This window comes from Protopterus annectens, chromosome 5.part0 (assembly GCF_019279795.1).
Source record: "Protopterus annectens isolate FY-2018-M chromosome 5.part0, PAN1.0, whole genome shotgun sequence".
In the NCBI taxonomy this organism is placed as follows: domain Eukaryota; kingdom Metazoa; phylum Chordata; order Ceratodontiformes; family Protopteridae; genus Protopterus; species Protopterus annectens.
The window spans coordinates 323212343-323225880 of record NC_056735.1 but is presented as its reverse complement, the minus strand read 5'-3'; the positions used below and the strand labels follow the sequence as shown (position 1 = coordinate 323225880).

General features: G+C 44.7%; 1 protein-coding gene across 1 annotated transcript in view; it reads right to left on the bottom strand.

Annotated features, from left to right (window-relative positions):
- Positions 1-13538, bottom strand: part of POLA1 (DNA polymerase alpha 1, catalytic subunit) — a 3104727-nt gene that overhangs the window by 2436632 nt on the left and 654557 nt on the right. Inside the window, exon 17 of the mRNA XM_044072304.1 lies at positions 6684-6745. Within this exon, the coding sequence (XP_043928239.1) occupies positions 6684-6745 (62 nt within the window). The remainder of the gene's footprint in view (positions 1-6683; positions 6746-13538) is intronic.

Below are 13538 nucleotides of genomic sequence, written 5' to 3'. Positions count from 1 at the left end.
TTGCTGTCGCTCCAGGACTGACATCAGGTTGTCAGGGGTATAAAAACAGGCAGCCGATGCCATTACATCAGTTTTTCTTGACCCAAATGTCAGGAGCCCCCCAATAGGGAGCTAAATTATGGTGGGGGGGGGAAACACCACCAGTAAAAAGTAAATACCAATATCCCTGAAAAGGGGGGAGGGTAGTAAAAGGCATACAGAGTTTAGAGAGAGAGAGAGACAGGGGGCTGAAGGGAGAGAAACCAGGACTGCAACAGCGAATACACTCAAACATCTACATTTATGGTAAGTGTACACAACTGTACTATGTTCTTCATGTTTCACTGTTGCAGTCATCACACTTGGGTAGATTCCCAAAGCTGAAGAAGGGTGGAGGCAGTCACGAAGAGTTGGGGCTGGCTAGAATGGCTTGCAGGACTGCTGTTGCAAAACCTGCCCTGGATTTGGAAAAGATAGGCAGGTGGTAATGCTTGGTGAAGGTGTAAACAGAACTCCAGGTAGCAGCTTCCAGGATGTCCCTGGTAGGGACTCCCCTGAGAAATGCTGCAGAGGTAGAAGTTGCCCTAGTGGAATGTGTTCTGACACCCTGAGGGGTTGGTTTCCCATGGTGCTTGTAGTAGAAATGGATGTAATGTGCTATCCATTTGGAAACTGTTTGCTTTGAAATGGCCTTGCCCTCTGCCCCTGTTGCAAACCTGATTAGTAACTGGTCAGATTTTTTGAAGGGCTTAGTCCTATCAAGGTAGAATCTGAGCTGTCTGTGCACATCCAAGGAGTGCAGGAACCTTTCCCCTTTATTTTGAGGATTAGGGAAGAAGTTAGGCAAGTGGATGGATTGATTGAGAGCCACACTGGACACCACTTTAGGCATAAAGGAAGGGTTAAGTCCTGAGGGAAACCCTGTCCACATGGAAAATAATGAAGGGTTCCACAGCCATAAGTGCTTGTAGCTCAGACACTCTTCTAGCTGAAGTGATGGCCAGAAGCAAGGCTGTTTTCCAAGAGAGGAATTTTAGCTCTGCTGATGCTGCAGGCGTGAGCTTTTCCAGTACAAAGTTAAGGTCCCAAGCAGGGGTGGGTGCTCTCCTTGGCGGCCTTAAGTTGTTTGCCCCTTTCAGGAACTGTTTGATAAGGGTGAGAGAAGAGAGGTGGCTCAGTGTTGTAATGAGCTGAAATGGAAGAGGCATGGATCTTAATGGAGGAGAAGGATAGGCCGCTGTGGAGTAGATCTGCCAAGTAATCCACGATTAGAGGCAGGGAGGGCAGGGTTGTGTCCTCTCCTTTAGACTGAATCCGGGAGCAGTACCTTTTCAGCTTATCAGCATAGGATTACCTTGTACTGGATCTTCTGGCTTCAAGGATGACGTCCAGCACCTGCTTGCTTAGGTTGGTTACTGGGGGAGAACTCAAGGAATAAGTCAGGCTGCAAGATTGAGGGTTTGCAGTTGCGGATGCAAGATCTGCTTCCCTAGTGAGAGAGCAGGGTTGAGTTCTGGTGTAGGTGCCAAGGTGGCACAGATGACAAGCTTCGCAGGAGTGGGTACTAGTGTTGGCGTGGCCAGTCCGAGGCAATCAGAATTGTCCTTGTTCTGTCCGGTCTTATCTTGAGCAATATTCTTGAGGGGAGGGGGCAGAGGGGGAAAGGCACAGATCGAGAGATTTACCCACTGTAAGAATAAGGCATTCACTTTCCAGGCCCTGCTGTGAGGTGTCCTGGTGCAGAATCTGCTGAGCTGGTGATTGTAGGGGGAGACAAAGAGATCCACCTCTGGGGTCCCCCATTTCTGAATCAGAAGGTTTAAGGCTCTGGGCTCTAGTTGCCACTCGTGTAGGTCTAGGAGATTTCTGCTTAAATAGTCTACCAGGTGAGTTTTGTCTGCCTGGCAGGAATTGAGCTTGCAGATGGACCTGCATGTCCAAGGCCATATTCCACAGGGCTATGGTTAGCCTGCAGAGTGGGATCCCCCCCTGCTTGATGATGTACCACATAACTGTGGTGTTGTCCGTTTTTATTAGCAGGTGTCCTGGAGACAGAAGTGATCTGAAAGCTGTCAGACCGTGCTGCACAGCTAGCATCTCTTTCTGGTTGATGTGCAGATGCATTTCATTTGGGCTCCAGTGGCCCTGAATGCACTTGCCGTCCATGTGTGCCCCCCCAGGCATAGTCTGATGCATCTGTGGTTAGGGTCTGGGCGGCATGGGGTTGGATAAAGGGCAGTCCCTTGTTGAGGTTGCATGCTGCTGCCCACCAAAGGAACTCTGTCCTTAGACAGGGTATTATGGGAATGACAGTTTCCAGGTACTGAGAATGTTGGCACCAAAGACATTTTAAGTACCACTGAAGTTTCCTCGTATGCAGTCTGGCATATGGAATTAGTAGGATGCATGAGGCCATGAACCCTAGGGCCTGCAGGATTTTCCTTGCAGATAGCTGGGTTCTGGTGGCCATTTGAGTAAAATAGGCTGTCAGGCTTGTTTTTCTGGAGGGAGGAATGCCATCTGGGATGCTGTGTGCAAGCTTGCTCCCAAGAATACAATCTTTTGACTGGGGACTAGTTTTGATTTCTTTTCGTTGATGGTGTACCCCAGGGAGGTTAGGTTTGTTTACAAATGTCAGGTGCTGCAACAGAATTTCCTGTCTGCCTGAATCAGGTAGTCGTCCAAGTATGGGTAAATCTGAATATTTCTCTGTCTGCAATAAGCAATGCCTGGGGCCAGGCATTTTGTGAATACTCTGGGAGCCGTGGATAAGCCAAAGGGAAGTGCACAGAACTGATAATGCATAGATCCTGCCCTGAAGCGTAGATATTTTCTGCATGACTCCCTTATAGGGATGTGCAGATAGGCTTCTTTTAGGTCTAGGGTGACTAACCAGGCATCCTTGGTTAACATAGGCAGAAGCTGCTGCAGGGTGAGCATTTTGAATTTTGGTACCACCAGGAAGGTGTTGAGAATAGAAAGATCCAGGATTGGGTGCTAAGTGTCTTTTTTTCTGCGTACCAGGAAAAGTCTGGAATAGAACCCATGACCTATCTGTTCTGTAGGAACAGGTTGAATTGCCCTTATAGAAAGCAGGGATTGAACTTGGTTTTGAGCCTCTGCCCACTGGTTTAGAGGGAGGTCTGGGAACCCTTTTGGGGTTGGCAGTGAGTGGAAGTACAATTTGTACCCCTGGGATACAATGTTGAGGACCCATAGGTCTTTGGTGATGGGAATCAATTTTTTTGCATGAAGGGCAAGTTTCCCCCCTAAGGGTACAAGCAGTTGGGCAAGTTTCCCCCCTAGGGGCACAAGCAGTTGGGCAGAAGAGGGGAGTGGAGTTGAGCAGTCATTGGGAATTCTTTCCGAAAGGGGGTGATTTAGCACTCCCTGCTTTAGAGGTGGAGGCACTCCAGTGCTTGGATCGCTGCATACCCTGAGGCTGTAGTCTGTTTCCCCTGGTTCTAGTTTGAGATAGCCTTGAGGGAGCTGGAAAGGACCAATGTTTCGAGAGACAATGCCTACTGAATCTAAGAGACTGTACTTGCAGGAATTCTTTGTCTGCATATATTTAGCTTTGTCTTCCATCTTTTTTAGAACCTCTTATGCTTTGGTGCCAAACAAATTGGCCTTGTTCAAAGGAGTGTCTAGTAACTTGGATTTGACATGATCTGGCAAGGTCTGCTACTTGAGCCAAGCATGCCTTCTCAGTACAGAACCAGTGATTGCTGCCCTGCAATATACTTCTAGGGCATCAAAGCCACACTGCAATATATGCCTGCTGACTTGGTTTGCAGAATGCATAAGTTCTTGCAATTCTTTATTTTCTGCACAGTCTGTAAAGGTAGCTATGTTTTGCTTAAGTTCCAAAATACGTTGTTGGTACTTCAGCATGTGAAGCTGACAATTCAAAGCCCTAATGGCAAGAGTTGCAATGGTATATACTTTCTTACCCCATCTGTCAAAAGCTCTGGAATACCCATCCAAAGGGGTGGGATTCTTAGCTGTAGTTGCCTTGATACCCTTAGGCCCCTGGGAAATTATCTCTGGGTCAGCAGTAGGATTTTTGAAAATAAATTTGAGAGAGTCAGGTACTCTGTGTAGTACCTGTCTGGTTTCCTAGGGGCAGGGGTAAAGTATCAGGAGTAAGACTGGATTCCATGAAGACATCATCAACTTCCAGGACTGGTGGCATTGCTAAAGGCCTGTGTTGTGGCAAGTCTAGAAATTCTCTGAGTCTCTTTTTGGACTGAGGATAATCTTGGCATTCCCAGTGGAAATGCTCTCAAAGTATGCAAGCTTTCACCAAAAAAAAATCCTCTGGAGGAGAGGCAGAGGGAATTGATTCCTCTGCATCGGAATCCTCATAAGCAGATAAGGGCATGTCTTCATAATCAGAAACCTCAGAGTTGTCAGACTCTTGGTCTGTTGAAGCTGCTGGGGACTGGTCTCTTTCTCTTAACAGGGGAAGGCTGACTTCCCCAATCAGCATAATAAGGTCTTCTGCCATTCTAAGCATTTTATTTTGTGGCAAGGGAGCTGCATGCGCTTTGGTCATTGGTTTTCTAGGTGTAACGTGTATTCTTGGCCTTAGAAACACAGCAGTTTTAGACAGAACTGAAGTAGTCGGTTTGTGTCTAACATCATTAGTGCGAAAAACTTCCTCAGAAGCCGGTGCCTGCTCAGTGGCTCCGGACCCATCCAAGGTAGAGATATCCGCTGGTTCCATAGTCGAAGAAGAGTCTCATGGCATACCAGACTCCGAACGGGTCTCGGTAGAGGCCTGCGAATCCACTGAAGAGGGCATCAGGGGCTGCAAAAGCGCCTAAGTACCAGAAAACTGGCGACTAGCTTAACGGAAGCGTCATCGGCAGCTTTGAACCTGTGCAGTCTTTCTCTGTCTTTATCCTTATGTTTTTTTCAGAATATCAGTAGTCAGATGGCTTACTGAAGTCATTTCGGAATACGGAGATCGAGAACGAAAGTATTTAGCAACAATAAGGGCCCGACGACAAATGATTCAGACGTTGAACAAGGCACAAAACCGGCAGCGAGGTACGTCGTGGACTGGACCTAGACAGGTGACGCAGTAAGAATGAAAATCTCAATGTGGTATTTGCTTTCCACAGGCAAGACAATTAACTTTTTATGACATCGGTTAGAGCAAGAAAAAAGGATCCCCAATGGGGTACGTAGCTTTAGAAGACTTCAGGATGATTCAATTCGTTAAAGAAAATTCACATAGTGGCTGACCGGCATTTGCGAACTGCTTCTGCTTCAGGCTCCTCGGCAAGAAAGACTGATGTAATGGCATTGGCTGCCTGTTTTTATACCTCTGATGACCTGACGTCAGTCCTGGAGCGACAGCAACCGACACAGAAATACTAAGTCCCTGGTATTAGGGCCGACTGAGGGCTACCTGTAGGCAGATAACCCAAGTGTGATGACTGCAACAGTGAAACACGAAGATCATCAGTGTACATTTTCATAGCTATGGAAATAAAGCTTTTAAGAGGACATCAGCTGATGTCCCTCTTGTACCACCAGTGATCCTAAAGTCCAAATGAGAGAGAGAGTGGTTAGAACCAAAAGGAGAAAGGTACAGTGCAAGAAGTCAGACCAACCATCCGGCTTCCCTGCAGGCAGGGATCTTAGACATCATGAATCACAACTGCACCAATGAAGTTATTACAATGCACATACCCTACATATTCAAATAGCTTTGGTACAACATAATCTTGATGTCTGGATAAGTGATGTACAGTCTGGAACCACAATTATTGAAATGCTTGTTAATCTACATAATTACTGAATAGTCAGAACTACAGAAAGATATACACTGATTTCTCCTCCAATGCAAGGATTCTCCCTACCTCTGAGTTGCCCTAAATTCCATAGTCAAAGCATAAAACTTCATTCTGAGGTTTTCAGCACAGCACTGCATGCACTACTACAGTTGCCTTCAGAATGACTGCTGAGTGTGCGAACAGTAAAGCTTGGAATGTCCTGGAGAATCACCACACTGCTCTATTCTTAAGACAAGTTCCTGACAATCCGTACTGCCCACTGTCCTGTTTTGTTATAAACACTGACCCCATTAACTATTTATTTTTTCTCCATTTGGATAACTAGGCATTAATTACTCAAGTACAGACTGATGATTACAAACATATTCCTCACATTAAGGCACACAATAAAATAAATACAGACTTGGCAAACATGATAAAATAAAGATCCAGGCCACCAAATGGTCTTGCTACAAGACGAAAGAGCTAATCTTTGTGGTATTAAAAGGATTTGTCTCCATTTGGTGGCCTGGATCTTTATTTTATCATATTCCTCACATTGTTCAGTCATTTGCTTTTATTTTACTTATCTTTTATTTATCTCTGTATTACAAAGCATTTGAATAAAATATGAGTACAGTACAAACAAAGCAGTTACTTTCATCATGGGTCAAAATACTTTGAGTAATCCAAAATTAGAATTACTGAATACAACTCAGATAAGTGGGTCTAGTGCATACATATAGCACTGACAGAAATTCTAGCTCTGATAAACAATTACTGGCATTTAACTGGTAACTCACTGCAAATACTCTAACTGATAAATATCTGAATTGCAAACTTTGTTCTTCAGTTTAAAAAACAGCTTCCTGGCTCACAAGGACTGGATAGCGGTGTAAATAAAATGATTGCACATACCCTTCTTTTTACAGCTTCTTTCAAGTCAAAAGGAAAGATGCAATCCACTGGTTTACTGAGAACTAGGGGGAAAAATGAAAAAGGTTTAATTCCAATTGCTTTAATCTGAGCCTGTACTTAAGGTGGTTTAAACCCCTCAAAGTGAAGGTGTCATATATATAATACATATATACATACATACATGCTTATCTGTCAACCAGATATACAACTAAACATTCTAACAAAGAAATATACGTAAACCTTTACATGCTATATATAAATCTGCCCTAGTTCTCCACTTGATAAGCTAGAAAGCACAGTTAAACTCACTATAGCCTCACTATGCAACTTGTAGCATCATTAGTATTGGCGCATACAGTCCTCTGACACAAGAGGATGATTTCTACTTTGTGACAACCGAGGACAAAGTACAGTTGTGTACACCTACCATAAATGTAGATGTTAGAGTGTCTTCACTGTTGCAGTCATAACTGTAGGGTGTTCCTGCCGGCAGGCAGCCCGAGGTCGGCCAGAATTCCAAAGTCTGGGTCCGGCGTCGGCTGTACCAGCAAGTACCCTGACGTCAGAACACAGAGGTATAAAGCCGACAGCCGATGCCATCTTCTCCAGCCTTTCTTGCCCCAGATGTCAGAAGCCCCCCAAAATAAGCAAAAGGTGTCCAAAAAGAAACACAAATACACCACAAAGGAAGAGGGAGATAGAAAAAGCAAAAAATGAGAGGGGATTGGTGGGAGGGAAACACCGACTGCAACAGTGAAGACACTCTAACATCTACATTTATGGTAGGTGTACACAACTGTACTATGTTCTTCGTGTTTCACTGTTGCAGTCATAACTGTGGGGTGGAATCCCAAAGCTGTGTAGGAGGGAGGAGGTTATGCAGAAGAAGGGGCAGCTAGAAGACCCTGCAAGACAGCAGAGGCAAAGCCTGCCCTAGACTTAGAATATAAAGGGAGATTATAGTGCTTAGAAAAAGTATGCACTGAACTCCAAGTGGCAGCTTTCAAAATGTCCTTGGTAGGAACTCCTCTGAGAAAGGCTGCTGAAGTGGCAGCTGCCCTAGTAGAATGACTTCTAACAGTACCTGGAATCTGTTTCCCAAAGTGAGAGTAACAAAACCTTATCCCATGAGCAATCCATTTGGAAATAGTTTGTTTAGAAATAGCCTTGCCTAGAGAGCTGGAGGCATAAGAGATAAGCAACTGATCAGATTTTCGGAAATCTTTAGTTTTGTCCAGGTAAAATCGTAGTTGTCTGTGTACGTCCAATGAATGCAAAATCCTTTCCCCTTTGTTTTGAGGATTTGGAAAGAAAGTAGGAAGGTGAATAGTCTGATTTAAAGCCACTTTAGAAATCACCTTAGGCATAAATGAAGGATTGGCTCTCAAGGCAACTCTGTCTTGGTGGAAAATAAGGTATGGTTCCACAGCCATGAGAGCTTGCAACTCTGACACCCTTCTGGCAGAAGTCAATGCTAATAAGATAGCTGTCTTCCAGGATAAGAACTTGATATCCGAAGCAGCATCAGGCTCAAAGGGAGGTAAAGTAAGTTTCTCCAAAACATAATTAAGATCCCAAGCAGGAACAGGAGTCCTGGGTGGTCTTAAATTCTTAGCCCCTCTTCAAGAATTGTCTCACCAGCTGGTGAGAAAAGATGGGGGGATCAGTGTTGAAATGAGCCGAGATAGCAGAAGCATGGATTTTGATGGAAGAAAAGGAGAGACCTTTAATCAAAAGGTCTGAGAGGTAAAGTAAAATGGAGGAAATATCAGGCAAAAAAGGATCAGAACCTCGATCCCGCATCCAAATACAAAATCTTTTCCATTTAGAAGCATAAGATTTTCTAGTGCTAGGCCGCCTAGCTTCTAAAAGAACATCCAAAACTTGTTTGGGAAGAGCAGAAGTAGTCAAAGGCCCTTGTAGAGCCAAGCTGCCAGGCATAGAGTCTTGATTTGAGAGTGTAGCATCTGACCCTGTTGCTGGGACAGAAGAGAAGAAGACAGAGGCAGAATCCATGGAGGTTCCAATAACAGGTATCTTAAAGTTGGATACCAAAATTGCCGAGCCCAATTTGGAGCAATCAGAATGATAATCTTGGGTTTGTCCTGTTTTATCTTCAGTAACACCCGAGGCAGAAGAGGAAGAGGAGGGAAGGCATATCCCGAAAGATTCCTCCAGCTGAAAGACAGGGCATCCACTTTCCAAGCTGTTTTGTGGAAGGACCTGGTGCAAAAGAGAGGCAACTGATGATTGAGATGGGATGCAAACAGATCTATCCGAGGGCAACCCCAAACTGCCGTAATCCTGTTGAATAAATTGGGGTCCAGCATCCATTCGTGAGGATCCAAAAGATTTCTGCTTAGGCTGTCTGCTAAGAGATTCTGTTTTCCTGGAATGAATTGAGCTTGAAGATGCAGATTCAGAGTTAGAGCTGTGTCCCATAGACTCATGGCTAGTCTGCAAAGGGGGTAAGAGTGAGAGCCCCCCTGCTTGTTTATGTACCACATGACTGTGGTATTGTCTGTACGAATCAGAAGATGTCCTGGTTGCAAAAGATTCTGGAAGGCTAGAAGAGCATTTTGGACTGCCAACATTTCCTTCAAGTTGATGTGCCAGGGAAGATATTTTTTTGTCCAAGAGCCCTGCTGGCAATTGTCTAGAAAATGAGCTCCCCAAGCATAATCCGAAGCATCTGTGGTTATGATCCGAGAAGGATGAGGCAGACGAAAGGGATTCCCTTCGTTTAAAGCACAAGTCCTGGACCACCAAAGGAACTCTTTTTGGAGGCAGGGAATCAGAGGTATCATTGTATCCAGACTGTGGTGATGCTGAGACCATACACTCTTTAGGTACCATTGAAGTTTTCTCATATGAAGCCTTGCATTTGGGATCAACAGGATGCAAGAAGCCATGTAGCCCAATGCCTGCAGGAATTTTCTTGCAGTGAGCTGAGTTAAAGTAGCCAAGGTCTTGAAAATTGATGCCAGTTGTACTTGCTTTTCTAGAGTAAGGAAGGCCCTTTGCAAGCTTGTGTTTAGAAGAGCTTCCAAGAAGATCATTTGTTGAGAGAGGATCAAATGTGACTTTTTTGTGTTCGCTGTAAATCCCAGTAGTAGGAGAAGACGCTGAACAAACTGCAGATGTTGAAGTAAAAGATCCTTGCTGTCCGCCTGAATAAGGCAGTCGTCCAGATAGGGGTAAATTTGAATCCCTTGGAGTCTGCAATAAGCTACTACTGGAGCCAGACACTTGGTAAAGACTCTGGGCGCAGTAGATAAGCCAAAGGGCAGTACAGAGAATTGAAAGTGTCTCGAGCCTGCCTTGAATCTGAGGTATTTTCTGCGTTCCTGTCTGATGGGAATGTATAAGTAGGCTTCCTTCAAGTCCAATGTCACCATCCAAGCATCCTGGGAGAGCATGGGAAGAAGTTGTTGCAGAGTAAGCATCTTGAATTTTGGAATCTCCAGAAAGGTATTTAATACTGAGAGGTCCAGAATAGGTCTCCATGAGTTTTGCTTTCTTGGGACCAGAAATAGTCTTGAGTAAAAACTTTTTCCCATCTCTGGAAGTGGAACAGGTTCTATGGCTCTCATAGCCAATAAAACGTCCACTTGATTTAAGGCCTCTGACCATTGATGTTTTGGCAGATCTGGCCAACCGGAAGACCTTGGCAGAGTATGAAAGTGGAATTTGTAGCCTCTTAAAATCATGTCTAAAACCCATTTGTCCTGGGTAATAGGAGTCCAATTTTGGCAAAAAAGAGAAAGTTTTCCTCCGAGAGGGGCTCCCAGGCAAGGAGGACCTGTAGCCCAACAGAGAAAGTCATTGGGTCTGCTTCCTTTGAGATTGAGGTCTGTCTTCTCCCCTTCTAGGTGAAGAAGCAGTCCACTGTCTGGACCTGTAAGAGGCCTGAGCCTGCACCCGACCTCTGGAGCGTCTATATCTTCCCCTTTGAGGCCTGTCAGGCGTGGGAAAGGACCAATTTTTGGAGGGCCAATTTCTAGAAAATCTCGGAGGCTGAACCTGTAAGAAATCTTTAACAGTCTGCATAGATTTAGCTTTTTCTTCCATCTTTTTAATAACCTCCTCAGCCTTGGATCCAAATAAAACATCATGCTGAACAGGGGCATCTAACAGTTTAGCCTTAACCTGCTCAGGTAAATTCTGCTCATGAAGCCAAGCATGTCTCCTGATAACAGTACCAGAGGCTGCAGCCCTGCAAGAAGCTTCCAAGGCATCAAAACCACAATGTAAGCTATGTTTGCTAACTTGTTCAGTTGCATGCAATTCATCCTGTAATTCCTTGTCCTCTGCACATGCAGGAAAGGTAGAAAGCCTTTGCTTTAAAACAGACAAAAGAAATTGCCGATACTTGAACATGTGAAACTGGCAATTTAAAGCTCTAATAGAAAGTAGCAGAAGTATAAACCTTTTTGCCCCACCTGTCCAAGGCACGAGAATCCTTTTCAGAGGGAATAGGATTTTTAGATGAAGCGGCCTTAGCAGCCTTAGAACCCTGAGAAATAGTTTCAGGATCAGAAGGGTTCTTAAATAAGAATTGATGGGAATCAGGGACTCTGTAAAATCTATCAGGCTTAGAAGGAGCAGGCGGCAAGGAATCAGGATTCAGGTTAGCTTCAGAGAAAGCATCATCCACAATATCAAGTACAGGAGGAATAGCCAAAGGCCTGTGTTGAGGGAGAAGGAGAAATTCCCTAAGTCTCTTCTTGGAAGCAGAATAATCCTGACCTTCCCAATGAAAATGCTCTCTCATCTCATGTAATGTTTCCCCAAAAGAGAAATCTTCAGGGGAGAAGCAGAGGGAATAGAGTCCTCTGCATCAGAATCCTCATAAGAAGGAAAAGAATAATCCTGGTCAGAGGAAGAGACAGAAGACACAGAAGCCTGATCAGAGGAATCATACGGAATATCCTGTCTAGGCCTTTTTTCAGGAGGAGGGCGAGAACCCCTAATCATTGTAAGCAAATCCTCAGCCATCCGTAGTAATTGCTTCTGCGTTTTGGGAGCTGTATCCGAAGCAGCTTGAGAAGAAACCCTTGGTTTAACAGGAGTCTTTGACTTTGCCTTTGTAGAAATAGTGATATGAGAAGGCCTGAAAACCCCCTCAGAAGCCGGTACCTGCACAGCTGTTCCAGACCCATCTGAAGGAGCAATGTCCGAAGGTCCTGCAGCAGATAAAATACTAGGCCTAGATGGCTCCACATGGGAGTCCGTGTCGGCCATCGGTTCCGAAGTGGCAGACGACAGGGGCTGCAAAAGCGCCTCACTGACGACCGCCGAACCCGAAGCTGGCTCCGGCTGCAAAGTATCCTGTTTGGACCTCGGAGGCCTATCCTTGTCCTTGCGTTTCTTTTGAATTCCGGTTGTCGGTAAAGTATCCGACGACATCCTGTAATTGAATCGTCTACCGAAATAATTCAAGGCCCAATCGTACCTACGCTTGATAGTGCGAGAATTAAACCTGGCACAGAACCGACAGCAAGAAACGTCGTGGTCAGGGCCTAAGCAAGGTAGACAGTAAGAGTGGAAATCTTTATGAGGTATTTGTTTTCCACACGATATACAATTATTAACTTTTTCTGACATCGGGGGAGCAAGAAAAAGATTCCCCCAACGAGGTACTTAGCTTGAGAAGAGAAGTAAAATCTTCGGACCGACGACAATCATAGCACGTTGTCCTGAATGCGCCAACCAATGACTTGCAAGCTGCTTTCCACCACACGGCAAGAAAGACTGGAGAAGATGGCATCGGCTGTCAGCTTTATACCTCTGCGTTCTGACGTCAGGGTACTTGCTGGTACAGCTGACGCCGGACCCAGACTTTGGAATTCTGGCCGACCTCGGGCTGCCTGTCGGCAGGAACACCCTACAGTTATGACTGCAACAGTGAAACACGAAGAACATCCAGTGAATCAAAGAGCCAGTAAGGATCAGCATTAATGGGAAGATAAACACATGGGCACGCCCCATCCTGAAAATAGGGAGAAGGACTACCACTGCAGTACTACTAATGGATAGATGCAGTTCCTAAATGCTTTATCTCATACATGGGTCCCCTCAAATCATTTATGGTATGATCTCAGTTACTCTCATTAGGGATAATGTACAATTATCGACCATGGGATGGGTAAAGCCAATCTATAACCAAATGGGTAGGTTATTTCAAACACAAAAACGGAAAACTGGCTAAGCTTGAAATGGCCTGCAAATGCAGCTAGCTTAGTACTTCCCTATGACTCTGTGTAGTACTGGGATACCTGACAGACCAAGAGAACAGTTTAGGGACAAAAGTGGACAAAGACTCGTAAAGCAGTGCAGTGTGCCTCTGCTGACCACTGCGTAATCATAGCCAGGAGTGCTAAAGTTTCCTCCGCCACAACACTTACAGAGCCCTTCAGACAGAGGGCACCTACACAAGGGATGCACAATACCAAATGCACCCCAATAGGAGAAACAGTAACACAGAGGCCATGTGAAATTAAACAAAAAATATCTAGTGGCAAATATGAAGGGTCAATGAAAAACCTTTTATCAGAGAAAATGACCCTATTGATAGTGCTACACCATAACTGGAATTTGTACTTATTTTTCATTCACTGTTGGAGGGAAGACAGCTTGTCTTTCAACTATAATTGTTAATGTTTAAATATGATTTTAATGATGACAGCTCGTCTTTCAAATATAATTGCTAATGTTTAAATATGATTTTTACTGTGAAATGTGAGGTGCCGAAGATGGAACACACTCAACAAATAAATTTAAAGTGAAATAAATTATAAATGACAAAAGTGAAGCATTTGGAAAAGCCGCTCTGCACAAGCTATCTTTCCCCAC